The sequence below is a fragment of the Gymnoscopelus microlampas genome (genome assembly GCF_963454915.1).
Source record: "Gymnoscopelus microlampas genome assembly, chromosome: 8".
Classification (NCBI taxonomy): domain Eukaryota; kingdom Metazoa; phylum Chordata; class Actinopteri; order Myctophiformes; family Myctophidae; genus Gymnoscopelus; species Gymnoscopelus microlampas.
In genome coordinates this window covers 17,928,927-17,944,520 of record NC_139945.1, presented here as the reverse complement: position 1 = coordinate 17,944,520, position 15,594 = coordinate 17,928,927, and the positions used below count along the sequence as shown (strand labels likewise).

Genomic DNA, 15,594 nt, shown 5'->3' with positions numbered 1-15,594 from the left:
TTTGCACGATTTTTCTTTTCAAAGATAGCCAAAGTGTAAAATAATGCTTTTTTAGCTCAAATCAAAAAATGACACAGACGCGTTCCAGGTCTTAATGGGTTAAAGGTAGGTAGGAGGAGGGGGGGGGTTTTCCAGAGGGGGGGGGGGGGGGGGGGGGGGGGGGGGGGCGCCATAGAGAAGGCCCCTGTCACCCCCCAGGCCCGGAGCCTTGGTCTTGGGGACCTCCAGGAGGCCGGCACTACACTGGACCTGAGGGAACGGGATGGGACACGTGGTTCAATAGGAGCGGGCGTGGATGAGCAGGCGGGCAGCTGAGTTTTGAGCATATTGGAGTTTATTAAGGCCTTAAAGGGATAGCCCACCCCCAAAAAGACTTTTTTTCTATCGATTAGTCCAGTGTTGATTTCCTCGACTAAAACTATGACGAAAAATGTTGGTCGACTACCTTTTTTCACTGACGAAAGCTAAATAAAAACTAAATAAGCTATGATGACTAAAACTGAGACCAAATATATTTACAATATATATATATATATAAATATATACAATTCCGTCAACAAATAAAAAGTAGACTAAAATGTTAGTGAGGGACTAGAGGAGAAGAGATCCAGTAGAGCTAAAAGACGAGTCATTTTATGTTTGGTTGCACTCAGGTGTTGCACTCGGAAAATAGCGGATCTACAAGCTGCGATGCGTTGTGAGCTTGTAGATCTGCTATTTTCAGCATGCAGCCAAGTGTAAAATCATCCATTATGACGCCATCAAGGCACGCGGAAATACATTATAGTCGACTAAATCAACTGTAGATTTAGTCGACTATAATCTTATGATATTGAGTCGACTAAAACTAGACAAAAACTAAAACATTTCAGATGACTAAAATATGACTAAATTCAAAAGACTATGACTAAAACTAAATCAAAATTTGCTGACAAAATCAACACTGGATTAGTCACCCCATTGAGACTTTAATTCATGGATATTTTTTTGTTTTTGTTGCATTCCTAAGCCAATTAATTGATGACTGGCAGCGGTTCCGCTGCCAAAAAATGGGTTACAAAGTGGGATAAAAAAAAAGAAAAAAGAAAACCTGAGTCCCTGAGTTACTCGACCCCAGCAATATGATATTACACTTAATTCTTCCCACGCTCTTATCCTCGCTGTATTATTAATGCAGGATCTGAACTCCACAGAGTTCAGATCCCATGAAGCTCTCATGTCTCCCTGCCTCTAGCAGAAACCATGCCTGCTTTCTAATCTATCACTATAGATTAGAAATGTTAATTAACCCTAAAGGGTACAATACAATAGCGGTGTTAATGGTTCACCAGCTCTTCTTAACCTAACAGATGAGTATTGATGATAGAGGATTGATACGCTAGACTCAGTGTTATTGAAACCAGCGCTTCGCCAAACAATGGGTCGCTACCTATTTTTGGGGGCACAGTCGTGAGTAAATAAACTGTTGCAGTCGTAGTGGCAGATGTATTACAATAAATGTGTGCGGCAGAGGTAGGGGCGGTGGTGGGAAAAGTACTCAAATGTTTTACTTAAGTAGAAGTATCAATACTGGAATGTTGAAGTACTCTGTTACAAGTAAAAGTCCGGAATTCAAACTTTGCTTGAGTAAAATAGTACAAAAGTATTGGTATCAAAATGTACTTAAAAGTGCCAAAAGTAAAAGTACTAAAATCTTTGAAAAATAGCTGATGTACAAGCTCACAACGCGTCACATAACACGGGGCTAAAGTGGTTAATGTATGTTTTATAATGTAATCATTTATATCTGCAAAGTAACTAAAGTTTTCAAATGATTGTAGTGGAGTAAAAGTATAGACAATTGGAAATACTCCAGTAAAGTAATAGTACCACACAATTGCACTTAAGTACAGTACTTGAGTAAATGTACTTAGTTACTTAACACCACTGGGTAGGGGCCAACAATTGCAAATCTATCATCGGAAAATGTATCCTCAAAAGCTTGTTTTCTTTGTCTGCCACAGTGGATGGTTTCAGGTTTCTCAGGTGTGTGTCTCAGTATCTGTTATTTTTATCTTTTGTATGACATGCTGTAACTGCCTTGGTGACATGTACCTCCTGGGCTCAATAAAGGCCTGTGTATCCAGGGTGTTTGTTCAGTACTAAGGGTCTGTCTCCCTGTGCCTCCAGCTCTTTGGTAAGAAAACAGAAAGTAACATTTTCAGGGCAGGATACAAATGTATCCAACGAGGAGAAAGAACTCGTACAGGATACAAATGTATCCAACGAGGAGAAAGAACTCGTACAGGATACAAATGTATCCAACGAGGAGAAAGAACTCATACAACAAGATACAGGATGAACGTGTGAAACTGGAAGGGATGACACAAAGAAATGCTGACTAAATCGGAACTGAACACTCTGGCGACTCTCTCCTGGTTATCTGAAACTGGCAACCCACCTGGAAATGTGTTTTCTGTTCACTAAAGAGTTGGAACAAACGCTCTATAGCAATGATTACTATCAGCAAATAGAGCTTTAACTTTTCTCACTCACTTTTTGTTTTTGTTTTAACCAATTATGATATCTTAACGTATACACTAATAGTTTTACTGTTTAACCCAGTGGTTTTCAACCTTTTTCATGCCGAGGACCCCTAAATTTATATATATTTGGCCGCGGATCCCCATCTGAAAATGTTTTGTGCCAGGGATCCCAAGAAGCAAAGATTTGAGTTAAAAATGTTCGCTTTAAAAAAAAATATATATACATATTCAAAGATATGCACACATTTTCAAGATTTTTCAAAAATGCAGATCTACAAGCTCATAGCGCGGCACTCGGTGCCGCATTTTTGAATAGCCATTTTTGAATAGCCAAAGCTAAGTGGTTAAAAGTGAGTGTGATGCTATTTTAACTCATTTTACTGGGGACCCCCTGGTACCCCCTCAAGGACCACTGGTGGTCCCCGGACCACTGGTTGAAAACTGGTTTAACCCATTAAAACCGTGAAAGTATCTGTGTCATTCCAGATGTTAGCGTTGGCTATTCAAAAAAAGCATATCTACTGTACAAGCTGCTATGTTTTGAAAATGTTTTAAAACATCTTGAAAGTGTTTTGAATCATCATTTAAATTTTTTTTAACACAAATCTTCTCTTCTGGGGGTCTCTGGCACAAACCCTTTTCAAATGGGGTCCGCGAGCAAATATATATCAATTTGGGGGTCCTTAGGCATGAAAAAGTTTGAGAACTACTGATTTAGAAGACATTTTTTAGAATGGGCCTCAGGTCTTATGGCTTAAGATGTGCCATAAGACTAAATGGCCACAGCACTGCGCCGTGGGCTTCAACATACACAGACAGTATTCCTGCTTTTTTTTTTTTTTAACCAATTCAATCCGTAAACGCATCTGTGTCATTTTAAGATTTCTTTGGCTATTCAAAAATAGCAGATATTCAAATCATGTAAATGTGTGCAAATATTTTTAAAGGAAACATTTGTAACTCAAATGTTGCTTCTGGGGATTCTACAAAATATCTTCTAAATCCCAACAGTTTTCTGAAAAGTGTATGTTTCTATATCAGTGATTCTCAAACGTTTTCATGTCGAGGACCTCCAAAATGATATGTATTTGGCCGCCGACCCCCATCTGAAGATATTTTGTTCCAGGGACCCCCCAGAAGCAAAGATTTGAGTTAAAAATGTTCACTTTAAAAAAACTGAAAATATATTCAAAGATTTGCACAAATTGTCACGATAAAAAAAAATGCAGATCTACAAGCTCTGAGCTTGTATATCTGCTATTATTTTAGTAGCCAAAGTATTAAATAATGGTTCAAGTGGTTACACAGATGTGTTAAATCTACCCGGTTTGAATGGGTTAACCCATTAAGACCGGGAACGCATCTGTGTGTAATTTTTAGATTCCGTTGGCTATTTTTGAAAAATCGTGAACTTTTTTGCAAATATTTCAATATATTTATTTTTTAAAGCGAACATTTGTAACTCAAGATTTGAGTTACAAATGTTTTCTGGGGATTCTTTAATGTCCTCTAAATGTGTCTTGTTTTACTTATGTTGCAGTGGTTCTTAAACCTTTTCATGTCAAGGACCACCCAAAATGATATGTATTTGGTCGCGGACCCCCATCTGAAGATATTTTGTCCCAGGAACCCCCAGAAGCAAAGATTTGAGTAAAAAATGTATATATATATTCAAAGATTTGCACACAATTTCACGATTTGTTTCCCAAAGAAATAGCAGATACACAAGCTCATAGTTATGAGCTTGTGTATCTGCTATTTTTGAATAGCCCAAAGAAATCTTAAAATGACACAGATGCATTCCCAGTCTAAAATGGATTAAAAAGACACAGGAGATCTCTTTGATGAAATGTTGCTGCAGGACAGAATTGCAAAACAAAAGCATCTAGAAAGCACAGCGGGTACATTCCGGAGGCACAGAAGACTACAGTGAACAATATTGGAGTTAACAATCAAGAGCAAGAGAATACACGTGGAATAGACGTGGTTTATAGAACAAAGTATTCACACACAACTCGTAGCCATGATGCAAAGCCGTTTCAACAGTCGTCTTTATCCCGTTCAGACCTTCAGCGAAGGCATCTGTGTAACCGAAAGCTTTGACCATTATTTTTTATTTTTCTAATCATGAAAATGTGTGCAAATCTTTGAATATATATCGGGTTTTTTTAACTCAAATCTTTGCTTCTGGGGGGTCCCTGGAACAACATTTTGGGTGGTCCCTTGACATGAGAAAAGTTTGAGAACCACTGATATTATAGCAACATGATAAAGAATAAAGGGATTAGGATTTAGAAGACATTTGTAGAATTCCCCCAGAAGCAAAGATTTGAGTTAAAAACGTTGATTGATTGATTGAATATTTTATTAGGCAAAAAATGTAAAACAGCACAGTTACATTTAAAATACTTTGTCTAACAGGTCCGTTCATGAAAGACCTTGCGGTCTTGTTTCCAATGAGGGCCTTGGTATTCAATTCATAGACATTCGCTTTTTCGTTCGCTTTAAAAATATATATATTCAAAGATTTGCACACATTTTCAAGATTTAAAAAAAAATAGCAGATCTACAAGCTCATAGCGCGGCACTCGGTGCCGTGCTATGAGCTTGTAGATCTGCTATTTTTTTAATAGCCAAAGGAATCTAAAAATGACACACAGATGCGTTCCCGGTCTTAATGGGTTATACTCTGCAGAAGATGATTAGTTGAAACGTTGTGTTGAACAGAACTGAGCGTTGCATCGTGGCTCCGAGTTGTGAGAATGCTTTGTTCTTTTTGAAACAAGTCAGAATTAAAGCATAAATGTCACTTCCCTGGACTGTATGGCTAGATATTAGAAAACAAAGGACTTTTAACTTCTTTTCATTTCAGTGGAGAGACGGTTGACGGTGGTAAATACTCAGTATTCAAAAGTACAAATTACGAAGAACATTTTATTATGAATAGCAATGCATCGCTGCACTGAATACATTTCCCCAAAAGATGTAAAACTAATTCCTGAAATCGTCGGAAATTGTCAAAAATAGTTATAATAGCCGAACTACAAGCTTAGATATACTATTTTTAACACTATATTTGAAATAGGGCTTAAAGGTGTAGTGAAATTAAAAATATGTTTTTCACACTTTTAGAGCATATCCGTGGTCATCATATGGGCATACCTAACAATAGATGCCAAAAAAAAAGAAGAAAAAAAAATGTTTGTGTATTTTTACATCTAAAGTCCCTAAAAAGCCAATCTTAATTACTTCCTGTAAACGAAAACGTGCTGCGTGATGACATAACGCAGCCTTCATGAAAATAAATGAATCTTGATTACATGCACCTGTTTGATTCCCATAGCTGCACGTTCTTCAAACACAGCTGATTTTAATTACAGAGATACTCCGTTTTGAATCTCATTGAAGATGAGTGTATTACTCATTTTAAACTTCATCTGCACACTAAAATATGTATCTGAAAACATTATAGGTTAGAAATAAGCCAGGTAGTAGCAAACGTGCTTCACTGGCCGTCTCTCTCTCACTTGTAAACAAACACTAGCCGTGTTGCACACGGCTGAAGTGATTGAGATCCAACGTCCCATAGCCTGAAGGGATGGGACCTTCTGATTGGTTTAGAGTCGTTGAGCCGACGTTTCAGGCTGAACCTTCAAAATAAAATGACCGAAAATGTCACTTCAGTGCGTCTTTAAGTGGTAGATTCATAATATATTTTTTTTAAAGTTTGCGTCCCCAGAGGCCAGTCAGAAGTACAATATTTCAGTTAGAAATGTTTCATAATGTGACAGTCATAATGTGCTTACAAAGAAAACAAACACTCTTAACAATGTACTTTAAGTAGAGTATACTCAAGTAAATGTACTTTGAATTGAAACCTTTATTTATTCTCGAAAGGAGCATTGGAGGTTTGCCCTCATTTGCAATGTTTATTCCTCCGTTACCCAGAATTCCATTTGTTTTCACCAGAAGACGGAAGCGTTTCAAAAAGCGTTATTTTAATTGTTTTATACGATCTGTGGATCGTTTCTATTAGCCAGTGGAGCTTTAGTTACCGTGAGCTGTGTTTTCTTTTGCTGTTGTTTTTCGATCTTCAAATCCTACAATCTCTTAAAAACAGTGTGAGATTCCTTTTTGTTATTAACGCGGTAGTTCCTGGCCAAACAGGAAACCGGTGCGTTAGTTCCTGAAAAACCGGTGCATTTCCGTTACCGTTTTCCGGCCGGATGACGTCATTTTCGTGGGAAAGGCTCACAAGCCACCTTCTCAATAGAAATTATAATAGAAAAGGCTTTCGGGGGTGAAATTCATGGAGTGGGTGTTGTGAAACATTTGCCACTCACAAAAGATATACAATTTATTTAACTTTAGTTTTGTTGAAAAAGTTACATAATATTACTTTAAGGCTCAGTGCTAGGCTTGTTTTATAGAAAACACATAATTACCAAAGCCAAAACAGGTCTGTAATTGACAAGAGGTCATGATGACTTGAGAGAACATAATTATCAAAGGAAAAATCACGAGAGTTTGAAGAGAGTGGTGCCTTTGATGAGCCCCGTATTGATGTTGTCATCAATGTTTGTTTATTGGACATACACCCGGACACACAGACAAAGTCAGATATAGGAGTGGTTGGCACCACTCAAAAACAGGGAGTTTTTCCTTTGATTACTTTAAGGCTCAGTGCTAGGCTTGTTTTATAGAAAACACACATAATTACCATTACCATTGTTTAGCGTGAGCTGTAGAGTGTATATCCCCAGTTCAGACTGAACAGGTGGAACCTCAAGTGTAAATCAGTGACTTGAACGGGTCTGGTGCTTTTTTGGGGTGGTGTAACCGCCCCCTATAAGTGAATTTTGGACACTGACCAATCCTGCACCGTGATTGGCCAATAGTCTACAACGCAGTCTACACCCCTAACCCTTCCACAGTCAATGCAAATCTATACTTTTGCAAAGTCAGCCAATCACATTACAGCTAGTGTCATCACCACTAGCTGTAATGTGATTGGCTGACTTTGCAAATTCAGGACTGTGATTGGCTAGCGAAACACATGACACATGTTCAGCCCTATGAATAGCAGTATGGACTTAAAAAAAGTCATTTACCCCGTTTTTTAAGTGAGTCATGTTGTGATGACCACACACCGCCCACTTCATTTTTTTTCCATTCTAATAGGAACGTAAGTAAGGTAGGGTGGAACCTTCCCATCTATAGCCTTAAAAATAAACTGATACCAGTGCCTATTTCTTCTCTCAGAGAGGGAGGTACCTGACCACCATCTTTTGAACAAGTCATAACTGGATTAGATTTCAGGAGTCAGTTGCACCACCTCACACTCAAGTTCAAACTTAGCCTAGTTATAGCTTAGCCCATTCAATCCGGGGACGCATCTCTGTCATTTTAGATTTATTTGGCTATTCAAAAATAGTAGATATTCAAGCTCATAGTGCGGCACCGACCGCTATGAGCTTGTAGATCTGCTATTTTTGAATAAATCAAAAAATGACACGGATACTTTCCTGGTCTAAATGTAAAAAAAAAAAAAGAAGCCATTTAAGCTATAACTAGGCTAAGTTTGAACTTAGTATGAGGTGGTGCAACTGGGTCCTGGACTGTTGGCGCTTCCATCCATCGTAAAAGAGGACTTTTAACGTGTCTTCATGTCAGGTGACGACCATATCGTCGATGTCATCAGGGCAGAAACCTCCATATTTCAACGTTTTTTTTGTTTTTTCGTAAATTAACTCCCTACTTGATCATTCTACAGTGTCACACAAAAGCATCAAAAGTAGCAGATCCACAAGGGTGTGTGTGTGTGTGTGTGTGTGTGTGTGTGTGTGTGTGTGTGTGTGTGTGTGTGTGTGTGTGTGTGTATCTGTGTGTGTGTGCTGTTGATATGGATCCACCATTATGTAGATTAGCCCTATCCCCCTGAGTGCAGCCTCACCATTTAGAGCTTTCAATCAGCCTGCTTTATGGGAGTCAAGACGCACACACTCATGCACACGCACACAAATACACATGGACAGACAATAACTTATTGTACAGCCACGCTTTCAATCACTCTGCTGCTTTATTGCTTTATTGGAGTCAAATATAACCACATACACACATCCGTGTGCGCGCGCGCAAACACACACACACACACACACACACACACACACACACACACACACACACACACACACACACACACACACACACACACACACACACACACACACACACACACTTAACCATGCAGGTAGTTACAAAGGTAATTAACTAACAAGGGAGCCGGAATCTTATGAGGATACAGCCAATAACCTTGTGTGTGTGTGTGTGTGTGTGTGTGTGTGTGTGTGTGTGTGTGTGTGTGTGTGTGTGTGTGTGTGTGTGTGTGTGTGTGTGTGTGTGTGTGTGTGTGTGTGTGTGTGTGTGTGTGTGTGTGTGTGTGTGTGTGTGTGTGTGTGTGTGTGTGTGCGAGCGAGCGAGAGAATGAGTTTCTTTTGTTAGTGTTTTTTGTGTGTTCATTGCATCTGAGCAGCAGTATCAACAGAAAACTGCCATCAATACTCTATCCAGATGAACTGCCTGACACAGGTGTGTGGTATTGTGAGTGTTAGAGAGAGAGAGAGAGAGAGAGAGAGAGAGCGTGACTAAAAGCTGATTACAAATTTGAGCCTGTTTGGAGAGATGGAATTTTTTTTCAGAGAATCTTCACTTTTGGGCGTATGACCTTCTTTAATAGATAAATTAGAGTGTCTGTGGGAATGTGCGGTGTGAAAGGTCTTTGATGAAGAAATTATATGAAAATTGATATTGAGCATGTTGCACCAAAGCGATGGTTGATGCCAAACCCATACAAGTTGATGCCTTTATTTGCAGTGAAAAATGTGCTGTTGCTTTATCACGGTGTAATGCATTCTGTGTGGACTAGTAGTATGACATAAACCAGTGGTTCTAAATCTGTGGGTCGGGAGTGACTCGGGATCCCCAACGGGGTCCCCGAATGATTTCAGGGGGGTCCCCAGATGATACAACAGTAAATAATCCAAAATACATTATAAGTGTACACAGGGTATCTGTACATTTGTAAAGTGACAATTTAAAGGGATCCACTCCCCCCCCCCCCCCCCCCTCCTCATCAGCAGTTTGTTTCCCCGACCACCAGGGGGTGACGCAGGGGGGACTTCTGAATATGCCATGCCGAAAATAGGTCGGGAAAATTCCAGAACGGCCGCGCCATTCCAGGCCGCCAAATGGCCGGAGGGCCACCAAAAAAAGAAAAGAAAAAAATAATAATATATATATATATATATACTAGAGTTTCGGGGGGCTACGCCCCCCTCAACCCCAGCCGCGCACGGGGCCCAGCGTGGCCGTGTGTATATTGGGGGACCCAAATCGCCGGAGTGAAACTGTGGAAATTTTTTTTTGAAAAAGGAAAAAATTTGAAGAAATAATATTTGTTATGTTTCAGGGGGTCCACAGGGGGTCCGCGGACCCCCTGATGGTCCACTGACCCCCAAATCGCCGGAGTGAAACTGTGGAAAAGTTTTTTTGAAAAAGGAAAAAATTTGAAGAAATAATATTTGTTATGTTTCAGGGGGTCCACAGGGGGTCCGCGGACCCCCTGATGGTCCACTGACCCCCTGTGGAGTGTTGGGACGCGCGGGGACACCCCTGGAACATTGCGGACCATTTCGGTGTTTTTTTTTTTTTCATGAAGGTGGTTGCTTGTTTCTGGCGCAGGCTGTGCAAACCTGGCAACCCAGCGCATGCTGGCGCACGTTTAAGTGGCGTAGCGTCATGAGGGTCAGTGGGGCCGTGGCTCGGACAGTGAAGACCCTGTAGTGCGGATGATATGTGGCATAGAGGGGCAGATTGTAAATCCACAGAGGAAACATCCGTGGGCTACCATTGGTTCAGCGATGTGTGCGGTCGCCCTGCGGCCCCTCCTCCTCCACCAATGTGCAGTATTGAGAGGCCTGACGTCACAACAATTGGAGCGATGGGCACTGCACTGTGGTTGGTTAGGGTACACCTAGGGCCCAGGTAGAACCCAGTTAAAGCCTGCATGGGCAAACCCAGTTAGGACCCGCCTTGGTCCCACATAAACATGGCTAGTTGGGGCCCACCTAAGGGCCAGGTAGAAGCTACTTATAGCCTGCATGGGCATCGCAGTTGGGACTGAAGTGGATGCCGCTGACATTGCTGACATGGGGTCCATATGGTTTAGCCCACCTTGAAACCATATGGGAACTACGCTGGCATGCTGGCTGTAATGCAAACGCTGCATCATACCTGCAGTGTGTAGTTTGATGTTGTGTGTGTAGCAGATATACCTGCAGTGTGTAGATCAATGTCCATAGGAAAGTCAATGGCCAGCAGTTTTTTTTTTCCCCAGCAGAGTTTCTAGTGTCTCTGTGTCTCTCTGGAAGAGGTTGCACATGAACTCTGCAGCCGCACTGAGGCGCTCCAACACAAACACTCTGACATTAAGCTGCTTCACACAACAAACATCAGCACCACGCTGCTGTTTGTCCAAAAGACACAATATCTCCTCTCCCACCGACGTCATGTGTTCATTTATCGACAGCCGTACAGACTCCTTTTGACACATTTTACGTCGTTTATCCAGCTCTCACTGACTCTCCACATCGGGCTGTTATTTTGCTGCGATCAAGTCAACGATGTGAGAGATTGGCTATCACAGACGGACGGACAGGGGGTGAAACATAGTCTTGCGCCATGCCTTTCGGCCTGGCGGAGACAAAAAAAAACCGAAAGTAAAGGAAATGGCCATTTCTGCAACAGAAGTAGTCACTAAACTATGCTATGAAAACATGGGCCACATTGGCAAAGAATGTAAGAAAGAGGCAATCATGTAGAAAATAGCCGATCTCCAAGCTTACAAAGCCTGTCAACGTGAGGCGTTTCGAGCTTGTAGATCGGCTATTTTCACAATATTTACTTGTGGAACGGAGTCAAACAGAATGGGGGGGTCCCAGATCAAGTACGTGTATTTGGGGGGGGGGGGGGGGGCGGCGTGAAAGGGTTGATAAACACAGCTCTAATCGGAGCGAAATTATCTGAAATTACTACATGACCATAATGCAGGCTAACATGCGTTGCACGGGGCGGTCCTGCCATTACGTTAGTTACTGTAGTTGCTGTGGAGCTACATAGTTCTCCAGAAGACACACACAAACATACACCATCTACAATGGACGAACTGAGCAGCAATATAGACATTCACCACACGAACGTGCATTGTTGACAAAGTGATTGCACAGCCGCTGCAGGCATGACAAGCAGGTTAGCGTTAGCGACATGGCAGCTATCACAGCGCCCTGTCCGTCGTGCTGCAACTGCCTGTGATGGCTACAGCAGTAACAGCAAGCTGTCTGCGATGCCATTGTCTGGAGACTGCTCTTAGCGTGACACGACCAATGAGAGTGAGCGCTGTAGTTGTTGCTAAGATACGGTGGCGTCTCTGCCCCATAGCTTGTAGATCTCTCACACATGATTGGCGTAGGCTGCGTTGCCAGGTCTGACTTTGTGTCTAAGCAATGGTCGGCTTATTTTTGCGCGCCTTTGGGCTCGTTTGCATTGTGCGCACGGCAGCGCTTGTTTAGCGTACGTCAGCGCGACGTGGCAACGGACGTGGCAACGTGAAAGGTGATTGGCTGGTGAAAAGAAACACCCGACGTTACACCAGAAATGGTGCCTGGAGAAAATGGTGACCAAAAAAAAAGTTTGGAAAAAAAGGAAAAAACCCCCGCGGCGGCTGCGTGCTGTTGTGGTGATGAGGTCGTGCGCACGGTAAACGGTACGAAGCTGCCTCCCCTTCCGTTTTGTCCGACATTTGGTGAGTAGAATTAATTATGTTGCGCGGTGGAAAAGGTGTAGTTAGCAGTGAGATGTCCCCTACGCGAGGCGTAAATTCAGCGCGGCCGCCGTGGCGAGTCAGTTGCCGACATGTGGTCTGGCGGTGCGTTGTTTAGTCGATAACAGAGCTGTGGGGTGTGGACACCGAGGGTGCGGAAGTTGCTCGCCATTTATATAGTTAGATATAGCCAATAACCTTGTGTGTGTGTGTGTGTATATATATATTTTTTTATTTTTATTTTTTATTGAAATGTTTTTTGCTCCCGTTTTTAGGATTATTACCATTTCCGGGTCGCACGGCCAAATTATTAGTTACGTTACTGTTTGGGCTGGGATATTTTTCAGCAGTGGCGTAATGTACATCGCCCCCCCCCACAAATTGTGAAATATTAAGTAAGAAAGAGGCAAACACTTTGAAAATAGCTGATCTACAAGCTCACAACGCCTCGCATTGCTTGTAGATCAGCTATTTTCACTATATATATCTGTGGGACCGAGTCAAACTAAATACAATGCCTCGACTCCTACAATTCCAAATGCTCAGGATGGGGGGGGGGGGGCAATTCAAATATGATTATTTTGGGGGGGTTGCGACCTGACAAGTTTAAGAACCACTGACATAAACAACAGTTAAAAAAGTATATACGCATGTATTGTACGTATTTTCATCTGAATTAATCACACAAGTGAAAAATGGACCTCATGTGCTGCTATCCTTAGTTAATCTCAAGCATTTCAACATTGTCTTGCAGTTGGCACTATATTTAATGGACCACTTATTACCCTGTTGTTGGTTGACCAGAGTTCGTGCCATTTACTCTGGATAAAAGCATCTTAACCCATTAAGAACTGGAACTGTGTCATTTTTAGATTTGAGCTAAAAAGCATTATTTTACACTTTGGGCTATTCAAAAATAGCAGATATACAAACTCATAGCGCGGCACCGAGTGCCGCGCTACGAGCTTGTAGATCTGCTATTTTTGAAAATGTGTGCAAATCTTTGAATATATATATTTTCAAAGCGAACATTTTTTAACTCAAATCGTTGCCTCTGGGGGTCCCTGGAACAAAATAATTTGATGGGGGTCCGCGGCCAAATACATATGATTTTGGGGGTCCTTGACATGAAAAAGATTGAACACCACTGATACAGAAACATACGTTTTTCAGAATACTGTTGAGATTTAGGAGACATGTAGAATCGGCTTCAGGTCTCAATGGGTTAACCCATTAAGACCGGGGACTCGCATCTGTGTCATTTTCTGATTTATTTCGCTATTAAAAAAAATAGCAGATATGCAAGCTCATAGCGTGGCACCGAGTGCTGCGCTATTTTATTTTATTCAACATCTTTTAAGTGTTTTGCTTGGAGAGCATACTTTCTAAGTTAAAAGCAAACATTATTTGTAGTACAAGGTCCCATCATTTGTACTGTAGTTTTCAGGAAAGAGGAAAAGAATGGAGATAATATAATGTCAACATGAAAGCAGGTCAGGAAATGTCAAATACTGCTCTCCAGCCGATACAGTGTGTTTTTCTTTAAGATGTGCTGTGCAGTTGCAGTGGTGTAAAGTAACTAAGTACATGTACTCAAGTACTGTACTTAATAGTACAATTTTGAGGTACTTTTACTTTACTGGAGTATTTCCATTTTTCAATACTTTTACTTCTACTCCACTACATCTCTGAGGCAAATATTGTACTTTTACCCCACTACAATTATTTGAACTAACTAGTTACTAGTTACTTAGATATTGTTAGAGCCATTTTCTATTTTATCTGAATTATGTTTATTCTGATTATTATTCAGAGTTATTATTCTGATATTCTATTCTATTCTATATATTTATTGCCCGCTATATGAATTGCATATTTTTTAGTTATTAATTCTATGTATCAGAATGGTTGGAATTGAGGGCTACTCCCCCTGGGAATGAAATGACTTGTGGGGGCTGGCCACCTGGGTGATAAGGAATGGGTGACACCCTGACAGAGAAATAATGTGAGACGGGGAAGCGTCACAGTTTGTTGACCGTGCAGGCTCTTTTTGTTTTATAATTATCAAAGTTCATGTTTATGCAACGGAGTGACCGTCAGCTAATAAATATTTTGTTTTGATGCAACTTTCAGATCTCCGTGCTGATTGATGTTTGTAAACAACAAGAGACGCGAGTATTACAATAGACTGCAACACCACCCCGACCAACAGTGGCTTTATTTATTTGATAGAAAGGCCACATTAGATATAAATTATTACATTTAAACATAGGCTACATTAACCTCTTAAGCCCTACTTTATACTTAGGCTGTTTGAAAATAGCAGCTCTACAAGCTGGCGACGCGTTGTAGAGCTGCTATTTTCAAATATTTTAGTACTTTTACTTTTGGTACTTTAAGTACAGTATATTTTCATGCCAATACTTTTGTACTCTTACTCGGGTAACATTTTGAACACAGGCCTTTTTTTACTTGCAACAGAGTATTTTTTATATATCGCTAATTTTACTTAAGTAAAATATCTGAGTACCACTACAGGACAGTGGAAAGACAAATGAGACAGCAGGTGGTAGTGGAAGCTTTAGGCACTAGGACCCAGAGGAGGATAGAAAGAGGAGGGGCAGGCTCTATGCATTGCAGCTGGTGGTGTGGCGAGCCTCAGTCAGTCTGTGTTCACAAGACAGAGAGGAGAGGAGAGGAGAGGAGAGGAGAGCGCGCATCGGACAGCCCGCCAGCCGCTTGTTCAGTGGGTGTGTGTGTGTGTGTGTGTGTGTGTGTGTGTGTGAGAGTGTGTGTGTGTGTGTAGTGCTGGTGGTGTGTGTGTGTGTGTGTGTGTGTGTGTGTGTGTGTGTGTGTGTGTGTGTGTGTGTGTGTGTGTGTGTGTGTGTGTGTGTGTGTGTGTGTGTGTGCAACTCTAGCGCGCTCTCTCTCTCACTCACTCCTTACGAGTTAGGACAGGTGGAGATGACATGACCGCACTGGAGAGGAACAGAGGGACGGACCTGTAAGGCACGCACACACCCACACACACACACACGCGCGTGTGTGCTCACGCGCATATGACCACGCACGCACACACCCACACGCACACACACACACGCACACACACACACACGCACACGCACACACGCACACGCACACACGCACGCGCACGCACACACACACACACACACACACACACACACACACACA

At 41.6% G+C, this 15,594-nt stretch overlaps 1 protein-coding gene across 2 annotated transcripts in view; it reads left to right on the top strand.

Moving 5' to 3' along the window:
• pde2a (phosphodiesterase 2A) overlaps positions 1–15,594 on the top strand; it is a 340,034-nt gene that overhangs the window by 82,591 nt on the left and 241,849 nt on the right. Inside the window, exon 1 of one of the 2 annotated variants that reach the window (XM_084065532.1) lies at positions 15,096–15,406. The exons of the other annotated variant lie outside the window; for it this stretch is intronic. Coding sequence (XP_083921658.1) covers positions 15,372–15,406 — 35 coding nt within the window. The 5' untranslated portion in view covers positions 15,096–15,371. Of the gene's footprint in view, positions 1–15,095; positions 15,407–15,594 lie in introns of those variants that run through there. 2 annotated transcript variants of the gene reach the window in all.